General features: G+C 46.1%; 1 protein-coding gene across 2 annotated transcripts in view; it reads right to left on the bottom strand.

Annotated features, from left to right (window-relative positions):
- CCBE1 (collagen and calcium binding EGF domains 1) overlaps positions 1-1,383 on the bottom strand; it is a 228,145-nt gene extending 226,762 nt beyond the window's left edge. Inside the window, exon 1 of one of the 2 annotated variants that reach the window (XM_082698979.1) lies at positions 210-1,383. In XM_082698979.1, coding sequence (XP_082555105.1) covers positions 210-340 — 131 coding nt within the window. In that variant the 5' untranslated portion in view covers positions 341-1,383. The remainder of the gene's footprint in view (positions 1-209) is intronic. The other variant, XM_082698978.1, reaches the window with a different exon arrangement.
- Positions 1,384-26,277: the final 24,894 nt, after the last annotated feature.

The raw sequence follows: 26,277 nt of genomic DNA, 5'->3' as shown, positions 1-26,277 counted from the left end.
CCGCGGGGTGGCCGTACCAGGGAGCTCTGACCCACTGACAGGGGACCCCGGGCAGGGCGTGGAGTTTAATGCCGCCCAGGGTAGTGGAGCGCCCAGCCCGTGCCACCGGAGTCAGGGCGCGCGGGAGCGCGCGGGTGCCCGCAGGGGCCGGGGTCCCGCTCCCACCCCACGAGCCGGGCGCGCACCCAGCCGGGGCTGGCAGCGCTTACCTGTCGCCGTCCTCGGGCTCCTCTCGGTAGCTCCACGTGTGTCCCAACGCTAGGAGCAGCAGCAGTGGACCCAGGCTCCTGCCCAGCTGCCTCCTCACCGCTCCTCCCCGACTCGGAGGCGGCGGCACCATCAGGGAAGCTCCCGGCTTCTTCCCGGCGCTGGAGCTCTCTCCCCGCCTGTGCTCGGCTCCTCCGCGGCCGCCGCCTTCCCTCTGCCCGGCAGGGGGCGCCGGAGGGCAGGGGCGTCTGCGCCACCTGCGCGAAGCGCAGGGCTGGAGGTGTCGGGGAGCCGGGGGTCGCGCCAGGAGTCGGGGAGTGGGGGGGTGCGTGCAGATGCGGCGGAGGGACAGGGAGACGCGTCGCTTGCGGTGCTCGGCCGGCGCGGGAGTCGCGGGGTCTCAGCCGTCTCGCCCGGGATGTTCACTCGGGACCCACGGACTCGCCGGGCTCGGCTGCGGGCAGCGCCCTCCCCTGTCGCCTCCTCCTGGGCTGGGAGGGACCGGCGGGGCGCGCAGAGCCTGCGGCCGTGCGCATCTTGCCCCAGGCTAGTCGGACCCGGAGGAGGAGGAGCCGGCTCGCACCCCGGCGGGGGCGGGGGGAGGGTCGCCCAGGGGTTAATAAGCGTCCTTCCTGGCGTCAGGTCCCTTCCGAAGGCCGGGGCAGGCCTCGGCTCGCCTTTCGCCCTCCGGCGCCTATGCCCTGCTTTCCCACCACCCGGGCTCCTCTCGGCGGGATTCGGGAGGAAGGAATCGGACGGACTCAACGCTTCTCCCCAGCGGCCCTTCCACGGCTGCGGCCGCACGGATCACAGGGCGGAGCGGCCTGGCTTCCTGAAAATCCTAGAAGAAAGTTCTCTGGTCGTTGCATTTGTTCGGAAAGTCTCTGTTTTCTTCCTCACTGGAGGAGGGGACAAGCCAGGGGCGCGCTTTCTTTCCTTCCTTTCTCTCCTCTTGTCCCCCAACCCCCGTAGGTGGGGATCTTACAGGCCCCTGCCCCGAGCGGCTTTCACGAGGTTTTCACGCCACGTGAGCCCCCGCGGGTGAGCGCGGGAAACTCCTCGAAGACCAGGTGACACGCCAAGGGGCCCTTGATCACCAGCCCAGCCAGCTGCTACTTAACAGCCCGCGTGTTCGCTGGGAGCCCGAAACCCCCTCCCCGGCGGGGGTGCGGTAAATCCGCTGCTTTGGTGACGACCCCACTGTAATGTGTTGCACCTTGCATCTTAACGCTCTGTTACGCTTCAGCAGCTTCAGTGCCTGGTAAGGATGACCTCCTGACACAGGCGTGCCCCACGGGGCCAGGCAAGGGGTCGTGCCCAGAAAGAAATCGGAAGAGCCTGAGGTGGTAACGCGTAACCTCTAACAAACGCGGGGTTCTGCAGCAGCCATGGCGGGTCACAAGTTGCCGGTGTAAGCAGGTGCTTGGGCACAGAATATTCTAGTCAACTGAGAATTACCGTGCCTAAGAGCAGTGGCTGCCCGCTCCCTCTGTAGAATGCTTTTATATTTTACAAAGGTTTTTCAGATTCATGATTTCATCTCATAAACTATCCCTTGAAACTAGGAATCCGATTTCTAGTTCAGTAAGGTGTGTTCCCCCCCCCCTAGGAATCTTACACAGACTCGCTATTAAAATATGGTGCTACTGGGGCGCCTTGGTGGCTCAGCCGGCTAAGCGATTGCCTTCGGCTCAGGTCATGATCCTGGGGTCCCAGGATCCTGTCCCCATTGGGGCTCCGTGCTCAGCGGGGAGTCAGCTTCTCCCTCTGGGTCTCCCCCTGGTGCGCTCTCTCCCATTCTCTTTCAAATAAATAAATAAAATCTTTTTTTAAAAAAATAAAATGTGGTGCTACACACAAAGAAGAGTTTCACGTGGTAATTCAGAAGACACTTCAGAAGCTTACAACACCTGAGAATGGGGATCATGGGGACAGGGGGAAAAAAAAACCCGCATTCAAATCCAGGCTGTGTGGTTTACCAGCTATGTGACTTGGGGCCAGTTGTTTAACCTTTCTGAAACTTATTTTTCTCATCTGCAAAATGGGGAAACCTCCCTTATAAACGTTTCTGAGTATTAAGTGAGGTAGTGCATACAAAATATTTTTCAGAAGGCCCTCCATGTATAAAGTGCTTAGTAGACATTATCATTATTTGTAATGTAATTATTGCACAGAATTTTCAGTTTTAACTTTCTAGCTTTCTGCTTCCTAGATAAATACAAGTTTATTTCACAGTAGTTGTCTGGGCTTTTAAAGAGATACCTATCTCTTTTACCTATCTAAACACATTGAAAAATAAAGGCATCCTGGAACTTATAAAAATTGTATCACTTTCGATTGGACCATAAACCTGTTTAGTCTCCATCTTGCAGGGAAGACACAGTCCTGCAAGAGGTTCTTTTTTATTTTATTACCAATTACTCTATTTTGATATCTTGCTATCTTTTTTTCTCATTTTTACTTGTTTTGTTTTTCTGCTGTCATGTTGTGGACGTTAGTTCTGCAGATAATAGAATGGTGAAGGGGATTCGTTATCACTTTCATTAAATAGTTAATAAGCCCATATGGAGACACGCAGCTTGGCAGAGAGAATACACGTTGCAAAATGGTAAAAACAAAACCATGCCCGTTATGCACAGCTGTGTAGCAGAAGATTGGGGACAAAGCCAACTTTGCCGCCACCTTATTTTCAGCCCAGGGCACTGAGCACACATGACAAAGAGGCCGCAGAGAAGGTGCCAGGGGTCAGGCAGAGAAGGTGCCGGGGCCACGCAATCAGTCCAGGTTTGTCTGGGGAGGAAATCCCCGGAGTGGGCGGTCAGAGCATTTCTGGACGAGGTGTGCTGGAGCAGGGACTTAGAGGAAACCTTTGCCCCGGGGGCCTGGAATTTAAACTCTTTGGCAGCTACTGACGTTTAGTGTGAGGCTTGTGGTGGGGGCTGGGCGGGAGAACACAACCAAGCAGGAGATGTGATGACCTTGTATGGATCCCAGCCCCCTGAAGAGTGAAACCCTCCTGCAAAAGACAGAACCTTCATTTGCTCAGGTTGCAGCCTGTATGGGAGATGTCACAAGGAGGCCGAGTGTGGTAGCAACCTCCAGGGTCATAGGTTTTCTTTCCTGGCACCCTCACTCTCTCTCCCACCAGGCACAAGCTCCCCATTCCCCGGCTTGCCCCCACCGATCTGCCCCATTCCCTCATTTTTAAACCAGTGAACGAGAGGAGAGGCCTCACCTACTGCCTCTTTCATAGGAGTGTGGCAAAGATTAATGATAGGGACCTAAGTGCTCCTCGGGGTGGTTCTGTACAATTATTTCTTTTCAGCATACCACTCTCTGTGATGTGTTCCATACAGACCTGTCAGCTTCCCTGAAACAAACCAGAGAGTGGATTGTTACACAATTGACCCTGTCCTGGGGATGTGGGGCTGTGCCTAGGGCTTTAATGTGCACACTCAGCTCTAGGTTAGACTCCCTGGTGGACCGGGTATGGAGTGTAGGGGGCGGTGCGGAGGGAGACTTGCTGACCCGAGAATCTGGAAGCCAGCCTATAAGAGCAAATGAAAGGGAAAAAAGGTTACAGAGAATAACCTTCTGAATGAGACCAGTGGTCTTTTCCACTTATTTGTAAGGAACTCCAATAATGTATTTGGGCAAAATCAACATAGAATTAGAAAAAAAGAGATCCATATAAAAGATAAATTACTATAAGAAACAGAACACCACCGGCTGAGGGCACAATTCATTTCATTTTATTTGTTTGTTCAAATTTTTCCTCTTCATAAAAAAGGATTTGCGGCAGCAAAGACCTACTATTTTACCGGGTGTCTATCTCTCTTTATTATATGCATTATGTATAGTATCTATTCTATATAGAATAGAACAAGATTAGATAAAGCAATTCAGGCAAAGGAAAGTCGGGATAAATAATGAAAGGAAGCTGAAGTGAAGGTAGTCGGCACAATCATTACACAGGAAGTCCTCTGCTCTGTTCACAGCACATCACAAATCAGCCCTCGGACTGTCAGGTATCAATTCAAGTAATTCCATGATCAGTTACAAAATCAAGGTAGTTATAAAGGAAAAGCCTATAAGTTGCTTAAAAAAAAAATCACAGAAATTTCCTGTTGGTCTTCCTGAAATATAACAACGTCATCTGTTAAGTAAAGGCCTTTTCATAGAAACAAGACTTAACAAATGTGGGTAGAGTTTCTACTGAATTTGAGTGATATCCATACAATATAATATCCCTAAAATAAACAGGTTGCCCTGTTAACCTTTCCTTCAGTTTCAGTTTTCATTGCTATACAGCCAGGTTGGCTTAGAGAAACAGGGTTACACCTTGAAAAGTGTTCAAGTGTGCCGGTCTCCAAGCCTTTGTGAGGAAATGCCACAGGCAAGAAGACTCAAACATGTTAACACAGTAAAAGGATTTTAAAGTTCTAGTTTTGGGGTGTGTACGCTGTCTTTGCACTCAGTCTGCCTTTGTTTTAACTTGCACAAATTCTGAACCTATATGGAAGCGTTGGGTCTCTGGAGTTTTCACCCAGGACAGGAAGAAACATTTATGTCCATGACAGAATCTGAATTTTTGCCAAACTTTGAAAGAAAACCAGTTTTAAAATATTAGTTAGCCTATGTGTATATACGCAGCTAAAAGATAAGTGTACAAACAATAAAGAGAGAGAGAGAACCTTCTTGTTACTTGGTTATATGTCTCCAAAAAATCAAGAAAAATTGTTCATGTGATTTGGATGTTGTATTCTTGAAAATTCACACACACACACACACACACACACACACACACACACACTGAATCTCTATCTGGGGGAGTTGGCAATCTCTTTGACCTGTCAGAGCTGTAGGATCAAACCCCAGGGTTCTAGGAAAAGTGTGTTCTAACACCATTCAACTTGGCAGCTCTTCCTGGGACAAATGGAAACCGTAGGACATGCAGCTGGGATGATGCCATCTCTTGGATCCCCACAAACATAAGCAAGGAAGGTTAAGGGGCCAACACTAGAGGCAGGACCACCGGCCCCCACTACATGATCTCTGGTCCAGAAAATGATATCATTAAAATTATCCCAGGACTGGGGCCCCTGGGTGCCTTAGTCGTTAAGTGTCTGCCTTCGGGTCCTGATGCCAGAGTCTTGGAATCGAGGCCCACATCGGGCTCCCTGCTCAGCGGGAAGCCTGCTTCTTCCTCTCCCACTCCCCCTGCTTGGGCTCTCTCTCTCTCTGTCCAATAAATAAATAAAATCTTTAAAAAATTTATCCCAGGACTTTAGAGTTGACTCCTTTGAATGTCAGCCACACCAACACGCAAACTTCTGTGCTTTATTTCTGTAGAGCTAAGTCTGTTTATATCCCCTTCCTCCATGCGGGTAAGAGTTCTTATTTAACACTTACGGAGAACTAGGAGATAGCTAGTAATATGGCCTTGAACCAATCTGACAGGTAATAAGAATGTTGACCATAAAAATTTTCTAACCCGAGCCAAGATATCCTTTGGGATATCTTATTGAAATAATGTGCTACCAGAGGCCCAGTACCTACTATAATCCATAATTTAATTATATTTTCCCTCTGGATACCAAAGGGAAAAATATATTTACCTCCCTCTTTAAAAATTGGATAGAGATAGCCCTGGGAAATGGGAAGAAACTGGATGTAAAAATCAGATTTACCTAGGTTTGAAAGCCAGCTTACCACTTAAAACCTCGGTGACCCTGGTCAAATTGTGAAATCTTCTTGGGGCCCAGTTTATCCATAGTTAATACAGAAACCACAATCTCCAACCTGTAGGATTGTTGAAAAGAGTTAATGGGATATATAACGTACCTGTGGCATCAGAGGCCATACAGGACAGCCAATATTGCTTTAATTGTTTTTCTTAAAAAATTCTGATGCAATTCTGGCACGCCATCCACCCCGTCAGCTCTAATCTGCCTCCATGAGAGAGAGTTTGTGAAGTGGATGGCCAAGGTTAGAGACATTCTGTCACAGCAGACTAAGCAGCCGAATGGAGACTCGTGTCATTACCACTGTGCTTGACTTAGACGTTAGGTACTGACTCGGGCTCTGGATAAGTCAAATCTGTTAGTGGTTGCTGGAAGTGAGAACGTCTACACTTGGAAAATCTCTGTGATTTGAGATTTGTGCCCGTCTGACATGTATATATTTTAAATCAAATCATGGTTTCTTTTCTTTTTAATTTTTATTTATTTATTTGAAGGAGACGGTGGGGCAGGGGGAAGGGAGAGCAGACTCCGCCCTGAGCAAGAGTGTGAGGTGGGCTCATTGTCAGGACCCTGAGATCATGACAGGAGCCTAAACCAAGAGTCGGTCGCCTAACCAACGAAGCCACCCAGTTGTCCCCAATCAAATCGTGGTTTAAAAGTGTTCAAGGAGTTGGCTAGTTAAGACCCAGCTGTTGTCGATTCTAGAGTGGCACGGATGTTCTCTATAAATCTATCTATTGGAGAGATCGCGTTAATTTCCTGTGAGCTTTTTCTCATTGGGTCAGGCCTAGAAATTTTGCAACAGTGTGACGGGCCCCTGCCTAAGGATGCCACAGACTTTCACTAAGTAGGGCAATTATGTTTAAAGCAAAGGTGGAGGGGTGCCTGGGTGGCTCAGTCGTTGAGTCTCTGCCTTCAGCTGAGGTTCTGATCCCCAGGTTCTGGGATGGAGCCACCCATTGGGCTCCTTGCTCAGCGGGAAGCCTGCTTCTCCCTCTCCCACTCCCATTGCTTGTGTTCCCTCTCTTGCTGTCTCTCTCTATGTCAATTAAATAGATAAATAAAATCTTCTAAAATAAATAAATAAAAATAAAGCAAGCAAACGTGACACTACATTGTGTAGGAAAATCTTGGAGTTCAATTTAAAGGTTGTTAGATTCTTGTAGAAGGTGCCATGTATTTCTTAACCACAACAGGGAACCATTCGTCCTATGATACTAAGAAAGCCACATTCCTGCAAGCTTTTAATGGATGCTGATTGTCCAAGAATTTGGCACCAAGAATAACAACAGGCGCACATGTGGACATTTTCAACATACTTTACAAGTGTTATCTCATTTAATCCTTATTATAATCCTCTGTCACTGACTCTGTTATTATCTGCATTTTACAGATGAGGACACTGAAGTAGAGATTTTCATGAGTTTGCCTAAGGTACAGAGTTAGGAGTAATGAGCTGGATTTGAATTGGGGTCCCAGGGCACATGCTCTCAACACTTGTGTGAAATTGCCCTTCCGAGAGGTGAGCATCTGGGAAGTTTGCTCCTAAGAGACAGAGTACCTCCAGGATGTTTGCCCAGGGATAGGAGAACCTGGCAGAGCCTAAGGTCTACCACCCTAACCTGTAACCCTGAGAATCCATCATGGTTCACACTGAGACATGACCCTTCCTCTGCAGCTCTGTCCCAACCAGCTGGCCCCCTGTGTTCTCCACCTGTGAGTATGAGCTGACCTCTCTCCACAGCAGAGCTGGGCTACATGCACTGGCCCTGTTGTCGTGGAGCCACACAGTCTGCTAGTTTATGTGGAATGCTGGCATGAGAAGAATGAGCTCAGGTTTCCAAATTCTTGGCACTCTGGCACTCTTGCAAACCATCCTTCCAGTTCTGTCCTTGGCCCCGAGACAGCTCTTTATCAGACCTAGAACTCTTACGGAACTCGGAGATTATGAAAGGACTGGGGGGGGGGGGGTGCGGAGCGTTCTCGCAGCCCTCACAAAGAAATATCTAGGCAAAATGTTTTTAAAATTTCAGAGCCCGGCATCATATCACGGCATCTCCTTTCAAACCGAAACTGATTTCTTTGAGACCCAGAGAGAACAGAGGACCATAAGCAGTTGTACGTTTCACTGGGGAAAGGCGGGAAAGCTGGTGGAGTTTGGGACCTCTCCCCTCCTTCCCCTACTTCCCTTCCCTGCCCCACTCCTCCCCACTGCCCCCTTGCCATTCTGTCCCCACACCTAGCACTCCGAGGTTGCTGGCTTGTCTGGATGTTTAAGAGCAGCATGGGTTTGCATTCTTTAGTCCTAATCTCTACCAACAATGCAGAATCCCCAAGGAATGCCAGATAAAATAAGCTGCCTCGGTTTAGGTTCACTTAATTGACTTGCATCACTTTTTGTTGGGGTGAAGGGGGGTGGCTCGGGGCCATTGTTTGCCTTCTTTCTGCTTGATCAGTGATGTTTAGACCTGAGTGTATCTTCTAGTATTGTTTGTTTGGTTTGATCACTGAGGAGCGTCCTGGTAATTCATCAGAAAGGGAGGTGGGACCTTGCGGATCTTTCTGCCATTCCAGCATTCATCTGTCGTGTAATTACAATGAGCCGGAAAGCTGCGTGATTGCGATTTGACGTGTCTTTGGCTCTTACCTCTTCACGTCCTGATGAAGACGAATGGGGTCTGACCCCTTGTGTTGGTAACCTGCCATTAAACCCCCCAAGTGACCCACTTTGAAGTTGATCCTCTCTCAGGCGGAGTCCTTCCTTCTTGGCCAGTCATCCCTGCTTTGCTTTTGGGTCTTTCTCTCTTGTTCCTGCTTTTTGCTTGCTTTCTTGTCCATTCTCTTCCATCCATCATTTTGCCTTAACTCCTCCTTTTCTTAGATTCTGCCCTTTTACCCACCAACTTTCCCTTTCCAGCCTGTGACTTGATGGTCTCGTCTCTCTTCTCTTCCTTCTACTGTTCCTTTTCCTTCAAGTACAGCCTTCCCCCAGTGCCCCAGGTGCAAAATACATTCCTTGCTCAAACCCATTTCCTCCTTGACATCCTTGGTTCTCAACCAGGAGGGATTCAGAATGCAGAAATGCAGCGATATCTGGAGAGACTTTTTTTTTTTTTTTAAGATTTTATTTATTTATTTGATGCACAGAAGTCACAAGTGGGCAAAGAGGCGGGGTGGGGGGGGCAAGCAGGCTCCCTTCTGAGCAGAGAGCCTGATGTGGGGCTCGATCTCAGGACCCTGAGATCATGGCCTGAGCCAAAGGCAGAGGCTTAACCCACTGAGCCACCCAGGTGCCCCTAGAGAGATGTTTGATTGTCACGGTGGGGAGGATGCTGCTGGCGTCCTATGGGTCAAGGCCAGAACGTCGCTTACCCTCCTGCAATGTACAGGTCAGCCCCCCCCACACCCACAATTGCACACAACACAAAACTGTCTGGCTCAAGACGTAAATAGTGTCAAGGTTGAGAAATCCTGGCCTGTGGACATTTACCCATCTCTGTCTCTTTTATCTTTTATCTCCTATTTCCAAATCCCAGTTGCTTAATCCCTCCCGTCCCCAAGCCTGTCTCCCATCTTCTTGCTAGCCTTTCTCCAAGCCCTGGCATTCTTCTCCTTGGCTGGATCTCCTTTATACCTTTAAACTCAGTCCGATCCTATCTCTTAGACTCTGTCTCCCTCCTCTTGCCTCCGTGTTCCCATCTTAGTTCAGCACTTCCCTTATCTCTCGGCTGTCCTACAGTGGCTGGAGGATCTGGGAAAAATATTTGTCTTGGAATTCTGTTTATTCTCCAAGTTTTCACAAATCCCATACAGCCCTTAAGCTTCTGATTAAGACCCTTCTTCTCGTTAAGACCCTCAAGCCTCTCTTGAGCACATCACACGTGCCTGCGGGTGCAGTCCGCCTCCTTCTGCACACCTGCTGTTGGCCACAGAGGCTCTTCTGTCCTTTCTCCAGTACACCAACGCTTCCTCGCTGCTTGCACTGGTGCGGCACTTCAAGAGGGAAGAAACACCTTCCTCTACCTTCATTCGTTTAAAAAAAAAAAAATCAAATGAGTATTTACTGTATGGCAGGCAATGCTGGGTATGTTAGCGAATAAGGTAAGAGAACGGCAGTCTCCAGGGAGCTCCGGCCCTTATGGGGCGAGAAGCAAGATAATTAAAGACACCCAAACCAGCTGTGGCTTGCCCAGAACAGTCTGCCTGCAACAAGCAAGGGGCTATCAGAGCAGAGCCACAATTCAGTGGCTCGAAACAACATTTATTATCTTGTGGTTCTAGAAGCCAAGAGTCCAAAATCAGTCTCGTGATGTCCTAACATTAAGGTGCCAGGCAGGATTCATTCCTTCTGCGGGATTCGGGAGCAGGTTTCGGTAGGTGAGGGAAGGGAAGAACCAGAGAACTTATGCCTTTTTCTTTGAAGACTAGCATAGGGCCTGTTGGTTAACGGTTTGCAGGCGAAGAGATGGAGTGAATGTGTGCATGAAGAAATAGTAGCAGCCCTTTGTGGGGAGCATCCAGCAAAGCAAGGAGGGAGGCATCAGGGGCCACCCATCACCAGTTTCCTTTCAACTGACCTCAGAGCAAAGGCTCCTCTCTCACAGGTGAATGGATTGAGAGGGACAGGCGTCAGGTGGACACCCATGTGGCTTGGTGGCACAGCTGCAAGAACCCAGGCATGCTGGGATGTCTCGGTGGCTCAGTCTGTTGAGCATCAGCCTATGGCTTTGGTTGTGATCCCAGGGTCCTGGGATCGAGTCCTACATCAGGCTCCTTGCTCAGTGGGGAGCCTGCTGCTCCCTTGGCCGGCTGCTCCCCCTGCTTGTGCTCTCTCTCTCTGACAAAGAAAGAAAGAGAGAGAGGAAGGAAGGAAGGACGGAAGGAAGAAAGAATGCAGGCATGCTACCTTGCTTTCTCTCCTCCAGTACCAGCACTACAGCCCAGCATTCGGATAAAGACCATTGTAACTGGAGATTCTCACATGGGAGCCCACAGCACAAAACACCTGTGGCTCTATAAGGAGCCCCTCTACCACTTGTGACAGCCCTGTGGCTCTGGGTTTCTACTTCTCCCTCCTTGCAAAACCACTATTGATGTTTAACTGTCTCAAAGAAAGGGGTCAGAAGGCACATGGTTTAAAGTACCTATACTTAACAACCCCCCTTTTTAAAGAGCTTATTTATTTATTTGACAGAGATCATAAGTAGGCAGAGAGGCAGGCAGAGAGCAAGAGGGAAGCAGGTTTCCTGCTGAGCAGAGAGCCCGATGCAGGGCTTGATCCCAGGACCCCGAGACCATGACCTCAGCCAAAGGCAGAGGCCTTAACCCACTGAACCACCCAGGCACCCCTTTACAGCCCCTTTTAACAAAGAATATTTTCTTTCTCTTAAGGCCGAACCCTTTCCCCCCCACTGTGAGCGATTCATGAATGAAAGCAGATTGAGTCCTGTGGTTACCAGAGGAAACTCTACCCTTCGGGACGCATCTAGCCTCATCTCTGGAAATCAAGATATTTTTGAAAAGTGTGCAAGCTGCTCCAGCGCATTGATAGAATGCCTTACAACATTATGAAACTTGTAGCCAACAGTGACGCTTTTGAGGCTGGCTCTATTTTTCTTCTGGCCCGAAGTCCCTGAAATATAAGGTCAAGGTTAAGAAAACTTAGAGCAGTAGTTTGAGGGATTGAAGGAAACAGGAAAATTTAGCATACGCCTTCAAAATGCTGTCGTTCCTGTGGGGGAACTTTGGTACAGAAAACTTGGTGTTAAGGAAGAGATTTTCTTCCCCCTGAGATCAAATGGATCACAATACATTCGAAGCCCTTTTGCCGAAGCATTATCACCTTCTATTTTCCCACGAGAAGGGCCTTTTCCCTGTGGCTCTGTGGGTGTCCCCCAGAGGGCCGTAATCCTGTTTGTGATACCACTATTGCCAGGCTCGGGTGCTGGTGCCAGACCAGGGATTACAGGCACATTCTTCGGTGCTCTGTGAAATTAATGTGGCCTCAAGGAGAACACGGGCCTCCCAGTATCCCTATCAAGGTTGATCTTGTGTCCTATTGTGTCTCAACAATTCTGCCCATCCTTTATCAACTGCCACTATATCCCAAGCACCGTTCTAAGTGATTACTGATGTGATTTCATCCAGTCCTTACAGCAAGCCTGCCATGTAAACCTGATACCCATTTTATAGATAAGGAAAACTGAGGCCAGGAAAGGTCAATCACTCATTGAGGACCACCGGGCTAATATGCAGTGGGGCCTGAAATCAGACACAGGTTGTCTGGTCTGGGAACACGCATGCTTAGCCACAACCCTCTCTGGTTCTGGCTCTAGACAGAAAGGGAATTTTGCATAAGAAGTCGCTGTCCATGTCCCTATCCCCACAGAAACCTCATCTGGTCTGTCGCCATTGTTTCCCTTGGATCCCATCTCCACAGAGCCCTCGGAGACCCCTAGTGGCCTGAGTCACCAGACCAGACAGCTTGGGCTTTGCCGGCAGATGAGGTCGGGAGTTTCCTTAAGGACAGATGAAGTGAATCCCAAGTTCATCCCACGCCATGTCCTGTGGTGAGTGCTTGTCATCCACGATTAGCTGGCCAAATTGGGTGCTTTATGGTATCGAGGTTCTAAGCAGTCCCTGGGTGAGCTAGACAGCTCTGCTGAGCTCCGTGGCCACAAGCTATGGGCCTAATTCCAGGCAGCCACCCTGCAAAGTCATAAAGAGGGACTTTGGTGAGCAGATGGCAGTAGATGACTACAAATTTTATCACAATCAGAAAAACTTCAGGCATGTGTGGGGGTGAAGCATGTATGTGCAGATGAAAGGAAGACGTGTTGCTCCCTCATTTACGAGAAAACATGCAGAGCCATGGGGATTTATCTAGAGCCTGGAGCCCAAGCTGAAGATTTAAGACAAGGAAACTTATACATTTTTGAATATTTTATTTAGGTCTTATGCATAATACGCTCTTAATAAATGCTTGCTGAATCAGAAGAAAAAAGGCTTGGGATGCCTAGGTGGTTCTGTCTGTTAAGTGTCCGCCTTCAGGTCATGATCCCAGGGTCTTGGGATCAAGTCCCACATTGGGCTCCTTGCTCAGCAGGGAGCCTGCTTCTCACTCTGCCTGCTGCTCCCCTGCTTCCGCTCTCTCTCTCTCTGACAAATAAATAATTCTTTAAAAAACGGTTTATTTAGCACATCACAGCATTCTCCATATATAACATGCACATCTCCTATCTGATAAATGCTTCCACTACGGTTGAAGAAGGGATTCAATCATGCTCATTTCATATGTCAGTTACACACCATTTGCAAAGTTTTATCATCATCACCATCGTCACCATCACCATCATCACCATCATCATCCTAGTAGTGAAGAAGACCAGGTGTTCTGAGTATGAACACCGAGAGCTGGTATCCAGCGTCCAGACTGGCCTGTCTCACTGGGACCACATCCATTTAGCCCTCAGCTGGGCCGGAGGCTAGAAGATAGGTTGGCTGCCTTGCTCAGCCCCCTGTTATTTGATTTTTCTGGTTCTTTTCTATCATCCTAGCTTCTGGGGGTTTCCAGCTATAGCTGACTTTCCTGAGGAAAAAACACAAGTAGCAGAGGAATGACTGGGTTGTAGGGGACCCTATGACAAAGGACTTAACAGAACCCCAGAGATAAAGCAGGTGGTAAGCTAGACGAAAAGCAGACGCCCACCCCAGCAGGAGCCAGACGGGCTCCCTGGGTGGACAGAGGGCAGAAGTAGAGGCATCTGGACAGCAAGGCTCTGTCTGCAGCACTGAAGGATGAGACCCAGGACTGGAGTGCCATTCCCCTCTTCCTGAATCTAGGTCAACGCTTCCGGCTCCTCAGTTATTATTACTCATGTAATTAACAGACAGCGGTGGGTTTCCGAGACCCTCTAGACGCCAAGTTCTTCTGGAAGCTCCTCACTGCTTAGCCACCCCACCAGACCCAAACCGTCTGGCCAAGGGAGAGGAAATAGAATTAAAATTCCATCCGAAGCTTTCCCTCCTGGCACAGTTCACCTGGGAGGCAGAGGAGGAGAGGTTGGAAGTTGAAGTTTAATGAGGTGTTGTGATTGTTGGAGGTGGCCGGTCCCCACAGGGAGGTTACTGTAATCACGGTGAGGTCTGCCAGAGGCAACGGTGAGCAGACGGCCTGAGGATTGGGCGGGCAAGGAGGCATCTGTGCCCCCCGCACTTTGTACGTGCCCCCCCACGGCATCACCACCTCGTTGGGAGACCACGGCCTCACTTTTAGGGACCAAAGGAATGTAAATATTTTATGACGATCAGAAGGGAATAGTGCCTTCCCGCCTTCTCCAAGGCTAACAAACCACCGAGCCTGAAGGGAAACAGCTTTGTCATCCCCTCACCCCCCACGCCCGGTTGAGATGTTAGGGAAAAGCCTTGTGCAACAACTTGGCAGTGATGGAGTGAGTAAGCGCTCTTCTCCTCTCTCGCATTCCCCATCAAGGACTGCTCTCCAGACGGTTTCTAACACCTCATATAATTCAATCATGAGCGCCAGCTGTTTGGGTTTTTTGTTTGCATTTATTTCACTTCGGGGGCAAGTGTTTCTGGAGAGAAACGATGTATTTTAGAAACAAATCCGGGAAGCAGCCATCCTCGCCGCCGCTCATGGTCGCAGACCCACTTCCCAGCGCTCGGACCCGAAAGCATGGGTTTCGGAGCACAGGCCCAGCTGGCCAAGGTTGCCGCCACTTACTCATCTTCCTCTAGGCTTCCCAAATGTCTTCCCGGAATAGGCTCATGGTGGGGGGGCGGCGGTGTTAGTTATAATCTCGCATCCTCCTCCTCCTCCTCCTCCTCCTCCTGAGCACATCCAGGGGTTGCCTTTCACAAGAAGGGTAAGTGCTCCCGTGACTTGGGAGGACAGTGAAGGAAGTCCCGCCACTCCCCACACCTCCACCCCACATCTAATTGGCCAGAGTCTCGGCCTCCTGAGGAAGGCTGCCCCCCCGCCACACACACACACACACATTGTCCAAGCCTCTGCTTCCGTGCACGCCTGACCTGCAGCGGGAGCATCCGGGGCAGGCTGTGGTGAGGCAACGTCCAGGCTGGGGACTGATCCCACGCTCTCGTTACATCCTTGTCCTTGATGACTCACACCATTGGCCCACCTGGAATCAGCGATGGATTCTGGAATGAACACTGGCTTGAAACAGCTAGAGAATGACTTCAAGGAGCCGCCTGGCTGGCTCAGTCCCTTGAGCATCTGACTCTTGGCTTCAGCTCAGGTCATTTGATCTCCTGGGGGGTGGGATACAGCCCCGAGTGGGCTCTGGGCTCAGCGGAAAATCTGCTGGAGATCATGTCCCTCTCCCTCCCCCTCTGCTCTTCCCCCTTCTTGCACACTCTCTCTCTAAAATAAATAAATAAATTCTTTTTAAGAAAGAGACAGCCTAGAGATGCTACTGAGAGGAATGGGAGCAAAGCAGCCTTAGGACACAGCCAGGCGTTGGCATTACCCCATGGATTCAAGTCCACACTGAGCCTTAGTAGCTGGGGGCCACGGCCAAGTTCCTTGACCCTTCTAGTCCTCAGTTTCCTCATCTTTAAAATGGGGGTGATGACAATCCTCATAACTTAAGGTCACTGTGAGGTTAGATAACTCATGGAATGTCGCACAGGACATAGTACTGGACACTTAAAATGTGCTGGGTAGGGGCGTCTGGGTGGCTCGGTGGGTTAAAGCCTCTGCCTTCAGCTCGGGTCATGATCTCAGGGTCCTGGGATTGAGCCCCGCATCGGGCTCTCTGCTCAGCAGGGAGCCTGCTTCCTCCTCTCTCTCTCTGCCCGCCTCTCTGCCTACTTGTGATCTCTGTCAAATAAATAAATAAAATCTTTAAAAAAAAAAGTGCTGGGTAAACATAGCATATACGTGTATCTGTGAGTGTGCACTTAGTGACCAGGAAATCACAAAGCATCCTAATTCTATCCAACACTAGGAACGTTAGAAAGTCCTTTATCGCGTGTCTCACGTCTTCCTCCTGTAAAGCATCTTGCCACCTCAAGGACAGGGCTATTTAAAGGACATTTACATAGTGCTGCATTCTATTGAGAGGCCCATTATCAACACAAAGTCATTCTGTTATCTTTCATTGGTTCTAATGGAAAGAAAAATCATCTTAACCTTTGTTAAGGATCTTCGTGGAACTTGTTCTAGGAGTATTTTGTAAATCATTCCCCTAAGAGTTTGTTTTATATACTATGAATTCTGCACAGTTGGTTAAATAAAGCACAGTGAGCTTTGGGGTTTTCGAGAGAGCTTTCTGAAAGATCCTTGTGGCTAATAATTACTTAGCCAGAATGACAAGGAGAGAAAATATGAGGAAACCCACATCGCAATGCTCTCTTTGGTGATTCAAGATATGGCCAGTTGGCTGGCAGTTGGAACATACTGGGGCAGATTTTTCTAATTAAGCCTCATTCTGAGAAATATCTTTTTTTCCTTTGACTCATCTGCAACCAAAATGGACTCAATTAACCAAATCACAGATAATATGAGGGGGTAAGAAATTTGCCCTTTCCAAGCCGTATCGTCCTATATCGCACACTACTGTTATACTGGGTCACGTCACTCATGTCGAAATTCAGAGAAATCTGGGAAATTCACAGAAAACCTAGTTAACACAGGAGGCTCCCTTACTAATGTTGTGACCATTACACATGAGATGTTAGGCACTCACTGCTCACATGCGACTCTGGATGTTTGGGATTTAAGAAGAATAACGTGTTGGTAAGTGACCAAAAGGGAACTTTTCATTATTCTATTAATTGAAGTCATTCCACGATTGCAGAAACATGTTTGTTATTATTTACTCACTGTTTCCAGTTTAGCCAAAGGGACAAATACTCATCTGGGGTATTTCAGTGACTCAGGGCTTTAACTTTCCGTTTCCCGGTGTTATGGATTTAACCGCATCCTTTAAAAAGACACGTCGAAGTCTTAACCCCAGTACCTCAGTCTGTGACCCAATTTGGAAATAAGATCATTGCAGATGTAATTAGTTAAGAGGAAGTCAAACTGGGGCAGGATGGCCCTTCATTAGTATGACTGATGTCCTTAAAAAGAGGAGAAAAGCATACAAGGAAGGATGGCTATAATGACAGGTGGCAGAGGCAGAAATCATGACAAGGCAGCTATAAGCCAAAGAAACCAAGGATTGTTCGAAAACACCAGAAACTAGAGGAGGTAAGAAGAATTCTCCCCTACAGGTTTCAGAGGGAACAAAGCCCTGCCAACACCTTGATTTTGAATGTTAGTCCCCCCTAAACTCTAAGATAATAAATTTCTGTCATTTAAAGCCATGTAGTTTGTGGTACTTTGTGACAGTAGTGTTAGAAATCCAATAGTCCCGGTTTGTAAAATTTCTTTAAACTCTGTTGGATATCAATTTGTAGTATAGAATGGGATAGTTAGGTTCAACACTCCGAACTTAATTCTTCAACCATTCAGATCTGCTAACACTTCAAGCCTCATCGATACATCAGTATCGATACGTCAGTATCCCCTCAGTGGTCAACCAGAAGGCTACACACGGCTCCTTAGAATGCTACACACGGCCCCAAAAGTCCTTATGATGAAAGGTCATCGACATTGTAAATTGTCAAATTCTATGATTTAAAGATTTAATATGTTTGTCTAGAAGAAAATCACTAGAAAGTGTCACCAGCAAAGCATATGTTACTCTTAGTTCCAAGATAATAAATAAACCAGATATGAACTTTTAAAGAAATTTTGTGACTTTTGCTGGCACTGGTGAATTTTGGCTCCTGTCTTAGTTAGCCTCACTGGAAATAGTTGAATTGTTTTAATCACAATGCCTACTAAAAAAAAAAGTTATAAAGTTGTATAAAATAGATTTTGATCAATCTCTGGGATATACTCCCTTTGTCTTTAGTTGTTTTTCAATGATGTGCCTTACACATTGTGTGGAGGGGCACCTGGCTAGCTCAGTCAGGAGAGCATGCAACTCTTGATCTTGGGGTTGTAAGTTCGAGCCCCAAGTGTGGAGGTTACATAGAAAGAAAAATCTTAAAAAAATAAAAATAAAAATAAATTGTGTAGAAACTTGACTTAAGAACATTGACAGATGACGATAAGGATAGTTTAAGAAAGTGATTGGGTGGAGAAATATCTACATGCTTACGTATTTGCTACCAAGTTTTATTTGCAAAGCATATTTAATGACATAGGAAATGCTTAATATATATTTTGGTGAGAAAAATTAGGATGAGAAATTCAAATATAGTTTGTTAGTGATTAAACAAAACAAAATCTGTGCATAGAAAAACATTAAGAGTGACAACTGTTGTGTAGTGGGATTTCAAATTTTATGCTTCTTACTGTCCTCCAAATTCTTAACACGGGCAATAATGACTTTTCTACTCCCAAAGCAATTTAATGTTAAAAAGTAATTATACCAAAACATTAACACTCATTTTCTGTGTATTATAATATTGTTGATGATTTTTTTCATTCCAAAATAATTTTTTTTTCAATTTTACAATTAAAGAAAATTAAACTTTAAAAAAAAGTATGTTTCTGGATGATCTAGCCATATGGGTGTGTGTAAGATATTAAAGCTGCTTTAAAATGACCCATGAAGGTATTGTTAAGGTGCTCAGTCTGTTAAGCATCTGCCTTTGGCTCAGCTCATGGTCCCAGCGTCCTGGGATTGAGCACCATTTTGGGGTCCCTGATTGGCAGGGAGCCTACTTCTCCCTCTCCCTCTACAGCTCCCCTTGGTTTTGCTCTCTCTCTCTCTCTCTCACTGTCAGATAAGTAAATAAAATCCTTTTTAAAAAATAATAAAATAATAGAAAATCTTTAAAAAAGAAAAAATAAAAAATGACCCACAAAGCTTTTGAGATGATGTCCTGAGGCTCTACCATACACATGTTGCAGATAGTGTAAGGGTTCTCAACTCCTCTTATTCCCATAGTCATGTGACTTTGCAGTTCCTTCCCCTAGTAGCAGAGAACATTCCTCTACCCCACTGATGCCAGGCTAGGTCTTAAGATTTGCTTTGGTTAGGGTTAGGGTTAGGGTTAGGGTACAGTGTGCTTGTTTTTAGTTCAAGTCTTGAGATACATCACATTTCTGCTTCCTAATTGACATATCTGTCATCACCATGAGAGGATCCATCATCTCCTTGTATTGCTCCTTTAGCCTGGGTAAAAGAACACACATGGAGCAAGTTCAAGTCCAACCCACAATGAAGAGTGAAGCCCAGCAAGCCAAAATTACTCAGCTGCCCAACCTAGACCAGCCAACCTATAGACCTAAGTGCACAAAGTAAATGTCTATTAATGAAGGCTATTGAGTTTGGGGATGGTCTGTTATACAGCAAAGACTAACTCATAAAATCTCACTGACAAAGATACAATATCGACTTAGATGAGTCAGGGCCCAGTATGGGGACTGACAAAGTATATCAACTCTTCATGATAAAAGGTCCTTACGCTATAGCTTAAAAAATATAAATGATCCTGCATCTTGATGTAATGGGGTTTTGTGGATTTGTATGTGAGTTTCCAATGTGTGTCTATGATAAAATTATTGAATGTATGACATACCACTGCGTTCATATTTAGTTGTCTTTTCTAGCTTTCAGTTAAATCTATGAAATACACATTTTTCACTTTGTCATATTCTGGTTCCCTTTGAAGAGTGGTATTTTGAGTTACAACTCTCAATGTTCATTTAGCAGGTTATTCAAAGAATTCTAAGAATATTAACCACAGTGCATGAATATTTGGTGTGCGGACTGGAATTATTCCTCTTTTTTAGAGCAAGTTTTTCCAATCTTGCCAGCATGGGCATTTTGAGACACAGAATTCTTCATTGTGGAGAACTGTTCCGTGCCTTGTAAGATGTTCAGCAGCATTCCAGCTGTTTACCCGCTAAATGACGGTAGCACACACCGCTATCCCCAGTTGTGAAAGTCAAAAATGTTTCCAAACTTCCCAGAAAGGTACCCTGGGCTTTGGTTTGGTAAGTCAAATTCACAATGATAAATATCACTGGCCACTTTTTAAGGTCTAGGTTTGTAGTAATTCAGACTGTAATAAAAGAATCCAAACTCTAGAGCTTCTTGATTCTTGTGGTCATCATAAATATACTGTTACTGCAATGGGAAAGCCCAAATATGTGTGAATGGATTGACAGGTATATTGTTCTGAACCTATCTACACCAAGTCTGCAGTCGGGCTCTCACCTCTCACATAACGGGCAGCTTGAGGGGGTCATCCGTACTCTGGGTATCGTTCTTAGGGTACAGAATCACGACCAGCTTAACACTTCATAAAAACGAACGGGGAATGGCAAAATTCTAACTATAAATGAGGAACTTCAAATACCACCTTACTCAAAGATTCCATTTCTATCAGACAAAGGATGAAGCAAAATTTAATTTCCTGACAGTTTATATGCTTCTGCAGGAATGTGGGCAAGCGCCAGTTAAGTGCGAAACCTAACTGTGGGACATGTGGTTAAAATTAACATCAAAACTGAGCTCATCATAGCCATGATTATATCCTTTTGGGGGAGGTACTGTGATGAATTTGAACTATACCTTCATACTGGACAATCTGGGAGCGGATCTTCCAACTCTCCATGACATTTGACATTGGGCTCCTTTGTTAAGCTGCTGAACCTGTTTCCTGGTCTGCAGTATGAGAAGGTTGAACTAAATAGGATTCATTATCCCTTCCAGCTAAAACATCCTTTGAGTTACCTGGTAGTTCACTTCTCAGTGTGTTAGTTAGTTAGTTAGTTAGTTAGTTAGACAAAGCAACTGGGATGAGCTAGAGTGTTTTCTTCCCTCTTTCCTTCCTTCCAAGATCTTTTACTTATTTAATTGAGAGAGAGTGTGTGAGAGAGCAGGAGCAGGGGGAGGGGTAGCGGGAGAGAGAGAAGCATATTCTTCTTCTTCTTTTTTTTTTTTTTTAAGGATTTTATTTATTGGGGTGCCTGGGTGGCTCAGTTGGTTAAGCGGCTGCCTTTGGCTCAGGTCCTGATCCTGGGGTCCTGGGATGGAGCCCCTCATTGGGCTCCCTGCTCGGCAGAGAGCCTGCTTCTCTCTCTCCCTCTGCTTACTGTTCTGCCTACTTGTGCTATCTCTCTCAAATCAATAAATAAGATCTTAAAAAAAAAAAAAAAAGACTTTACTTAGTTATTTGACAGAGAGAGAGAGACAGCGAGGGAGGGAACATTAGCAGGGGAAGCGGGAGAGGAAGCAGCAAGCTTTTCCTATTGAGCAGGGAGCATGACGAGCTCCATCCCAGGACCCTGGGATCATGACCTGAGCAGAAGGCAGACACTTAACGGGCGCTTAAGCCACCCATGTGCCCCGGAAGCAGACTCTTAACCAACTGAGCCACCCATGTGCCACCCACCCAGGGAGTTTCTTACAATAAGATTTGTCTTACACTTCAAGACATTTGCCCAGGAAGATTTTTACCCAAAGCAGCAACACACGCTCCAGCACAGTAGACGGAAGCTTTCCATTCTCACCTGAGGCCCATCAAGAGATCCAGTTTAGAACACTACGGGAGTGCGGAGAAACAATTCATTGATCCGTCACTGGAAACTGAACAGATTTAAGATTTAAGAACATATTGCCGGAAACACTGGTCCCTTTAAGACAGGGCAGAGGAGGATTACACCTGTAATCACATCACAAAGGAGAAAGAAGTCCCATGCTGGATGGTCAGGACTAATTTCTAAAACCACCGCCTCATCAGTTGGATTTATTGGATGTGAAAATTTGTGATCAGGCTAAAGAAAGAATTTCCATGGCATGTACAGAAAAAATGGTGGAAAAAATACCTGTCTATTTAGAGGCATTCCTTATAGGCTCCAGGAGGGAGGCTATAGGCTGCTGGGAGGACAGGAGCCTCTGGATTGGTGAAGAGAGAGAGAAAAAATCCTTGCTTCCAGGGTGGTTTACCAGCTGAGATCAAGGGAGTTTCCGTGCAGCCTCTAAGACACGGCTCTCACAATCTGTATGCGCAGATATCGGAATATAAGTGTTTTGTTTTATTTATTTTATTTTGTTTTGTTTTATTTTATTGTTTTAAGGTTTTATTTGACAGAGCGAGAGAGCACAAGCAGGGGGAGGGGCATAGGGAGAGGGAGAAGCAGACTCCCCACTGAGCACGGAGCCCAGTGTGGGGCTCCATCCCAGAATCCTGGGATCATGACCTGGGCCGAAGGCAGATGCTTAACCATCTGAGCCATCGAGGCGCCCCTGTATGTGTTTTGCTGTTTGTTTGTTTTTAATGAAAGGATATCAAAAATAAGTTGTTCTTGTTTTTAAAAAATAAAGTAAGATAAAATAATAAAACATGGTTCTCTTGAGAGAAGGGAATGAGAAAAGACCTTCAATCAATGAGTAAAAGGCGTAAGCTTACAGCCTCCATGAGGCTCACACCCCCATCCTGACTGCCAGCAACTGATCCTTTATCCCTATGGACTACGGACAGGACACACCACCACAGGGCTCCCCCCTCCCCCACACACTCCTGCAGCCTGTACTCTTACCCCGTCAGGGTGGAAATATCCAGGCTCACTCTCTGTAAGTTCTTTGCTCATAGACGTGATGCTACAGTTTGTTTGCTTTAAAACAAAGAGGTAGTCAAGGAATGTCCTAGTTTCCTCATTTTTTAAAAGTAAATTCCAGTTTTACCAGGAGGGAATTGGAATTTGTATCCAATTTGTATTTGCAAAGATTTAAACAGAACACAGAATGCAAATGGGTTGATCACGGGCGGGAAATGACCTGCAGGAGGCATCACAAATCCTTTCTAATGCAAGCTCCTCGGTTCTACATTCTTGCCTCTTCTGGGCATACCAGAAATACTTCGTTTAGTTCAAGTGAATGGAAAGATCCAGCACTTGGAAGGAATGGTCACTAGCCTTGTTTGTTCCAATAAACAACTAAACTTCTTATTGCTCAATAAAAATCAAAACTGACAGTTTGTAAAAACCAGAAAACATGAAATCTTGGACTGTGTTTTGGCCTGATTGATATTTCCAGACCCTCAACGATGATCCTGAGGGAGAAGCTTATTTAGGTTTCCACAGTGTCAGTGAAAAATACTTCCCTGGAAAACCTGCTACAAATTGGCCAAAAGTTTTTCCAATTCCAATTCCAGTTTGTACGTATTGAAAGATTTTGGGCCCACGGAACAGCCTTAGATGGGAAGTCAGCTGACATCATCCCAAGTTCGAAGACTCCCGCAGAATTCTGTAATTAACAATAAGATCAGGTAAAACAGCAAGAATTCGAGAGTTCATCACGAACGCTGGGTCTGTGGCATGTTTTAAAGATTCACTTGACTGAAACAGACTTTAGTTATGTCTCTGTAAGCCAGATGAAGCAGAGACCTGAGGTTAGCAATTGTCTGCACACGGCAAACAGGAACAACAAGAATATGGCAAAAGAGAGCTGACCCTTCAAACAGGTTTCTCTGTAGAAGATACTGGTCTAGCCACGTGGGGAGAGATGAATGAATGTGGTACGGGTATAACATTGAGGGCTGTGGTAGACGGAATTCCAGAACGGACCTTCAAGATTACCTGCCCTAATCCCTCAAACTGTAAATATAAGATATCACACATCCCCCAAGGAGTGTGAAGGTCATAGTATTAACACTGGTCCTCGTGGCCTACCAGTCAAATCCACTGATCTGTGTCAGTCAGACGCCACCAAAAATATGCCAGGGGCATGCCCAGAGTCAGATTTAAATTCCAATTAACTTATGTTACAGTAACTAACCTGCCGAATTCAATATCATACTGATATATTTTTTTTTTTTCGCTATACAACTAATTGTAATTATATAGGGCATCATTTATTAGTTAAAAAAAAAATACTGGGTCTCGAAATTGTACCATAGCTGTCTATTGTGTCCCTGAACAAATTAGCTAGGGTTTTATATAATGGACAGGGCTATTTGCTGTTTTTCTGTAGAGAAAGCTGAATACTCATTGAACTTTTACAAATAAATAATTGGATTTATTTGAACATGATAATGTTACCATATATAATTCCTTTGGATAATCCTCTTTTCAATTGTAACGCCATCAATGAGATATCAGGTTCTTTGTGTTTTGTTTGTTTGCTTTTCCCATGACTGAAGGAGGAAATACTCATACAGAGGAAATTCTATCTAAATAAATGTGGCAACTGGTTTAAAGAAACTTGGTACTCTTGTTGATGACAGTATGAGTATGCTCACTTGGGTTGCTTTGCTTTTTTGTACTTTTTGTTCATTCGTTTATATTATTTATATATAAATATTTATATTACTTATATGTACATATTCTAATGTAAGTATACTATTCATATATATTTAAACATAGTGTTTATATTATTTATATGTAAATACTTAAATATTTATATTACTTATATATAAATATATATTCCTGTATTCAATTATTCCAGAACATGTGTTGACACTTTACTGTGTACTGTGTTGGGAAACAATGACAGACATAGCGTCTACTCTTACGAGGACTAAAAACACCTATGAGCTAAGATTTGTTGCCAGCTTGCCCGTGTAGGCTCTGTGTTAGGTACTGAACATGGGTTACATGGGTTATCTGTCCCTTTGGTTTTTTTTTTTTTTTTTTTTTAAGATTCTATTTACTGATTTGACGGAGAGAGAGAGCACAAGCAGGGGGAGTGACAGGCAGAGGGAGAGGGAGGAGGCTCCCCGCTGAGCAGGGAGCCGATGTGGGGCTCCATCCCAGGACCTTGGGATCCCGACTTGAGCTGAAGGCAGACGCCCAACTGACTGAGCCCCCCAGGGGCCCCTGGGTAATCTCTCTTAATCCTCACAACCTGATGAGGTATACAGCCCCCTCTCCTGTGAGAACTGAGGCTCAAAGTCAGATAACATGATCAAGGGCACACAGCTACAGGGAAATAAATGTGGGATTCAAATCTGACTTCAAACCCATGTTTTGTTTTGTTTTTAAAGATTTTATTTATTTATTTGACAGAGATCACAAGTAGGCAGAGAGGCAGAGAGAGAGAGAGAGCAGGGGAAGCAGGCTCCCTGCTGAGCAGAAAGCCGGATGCCAGGCTCAATCCCAGGACCCCGAGATCTTGACCTGAGCCGAAGGCAGAGGCTTAACCTGCTGAGCCACCCAGAAGCCCCCAAACCCATGTTCTTAACTGCTTTACTGGCCTTCTTTTTTTTTCTAATCACTCTTCAAGATCAAACCTTCTATTCTTTTTTCTCTTTTTAAAGATTTTATTTGTTTATTTGAGAGAGAGAGAGAGCGAGCCAGCCCATGAGTAAGGGGTTGGGAAAAGGGAGAAGCAGCCTCCCCATTGAGCTGGGAGTCTGATGCGGGGCTCCATCCCGGGACCCAGGGATCCTGACCTGAGCTGAAGGCAGACACTTAACGCCTGAACCACCCAGCTGCCGCATAAACCTCCCATTCTTATTAGGTGAATCACTCTGCTCCTCCAACAAAAACTCTCAGGCTTTGCCCTTGTCAGATAGCCAGGTCCTCACAGGCAACCCAGTCTTCTATGTCTGACCTGAGCTGCTTCTCTGTGTCCTCTCTGGGTCCCTAACCCACCCCCACTTCTCCAGCCCCTAACCCTCTATCACATCCCCACCCCACTCCCCACATATGAAGCCATTTTGTCTATTCACCTAATGTTCCGGACTAAATGATAAATTCCAAATCAAATTATAAAATTCCCCCAAAGGGACACCTGGGTGGCTCAGTCAGTTAAGTGTCTGCCTTCAGCTCAGGTCATGATCTCAGGGTCCTGGGACTGAGCCCCGCATGGGGATCCCTGCTGAGTGCAGATGCTATTTCTCCCTCTGCCTCTGCCCCTCCCCCTGCCTGGACTCCCTGTCAAATAAATAAATAAAATCTTCAAAAAAAAAAAAATAATAAAGTTCCCCAAAGCCTATATTTTCTTTTCTCTCATCCTAGCCACAGAACTTAGGTAGAGGCTCGGGGACTAAGTTCCATCGGTCTTTTGCATTGCTCAATTGGTTCTCTGGCCCCCAAAACATTAATAGAGTCATAGGGAGAAGAGGTAGGTGATCTATTTAAGAATCAGCACATGGGATGGGGCTGCCCGGCGCGGTCTGCTCTCCAGCTAATCACTGGCGCTGCCAGAACGTTGCCTACATCCTACAGCTGTCAATTTTGCATGACTGGTTTTGCAATGACCACACAGTCCTGGTTTATATAATATACACTGGGTTTGTATCTCAACCTTAAGCCTTTGGGACATGGCCAAAG

This window comes from Mustela nivalis (assembly GCF_964662115.1).
Source record: "Mustela nivalis genome assembly, chromosome: 14".
Lineage (NCBI taxonomy): Eukaryota > Metazoa > Chordata > Mammalia > Carnivora > Mustelidae > Mustela > Mustela nivalis.
This window is presented reverse-complemented; position numbering and strand designations above follow the sequence as displayed.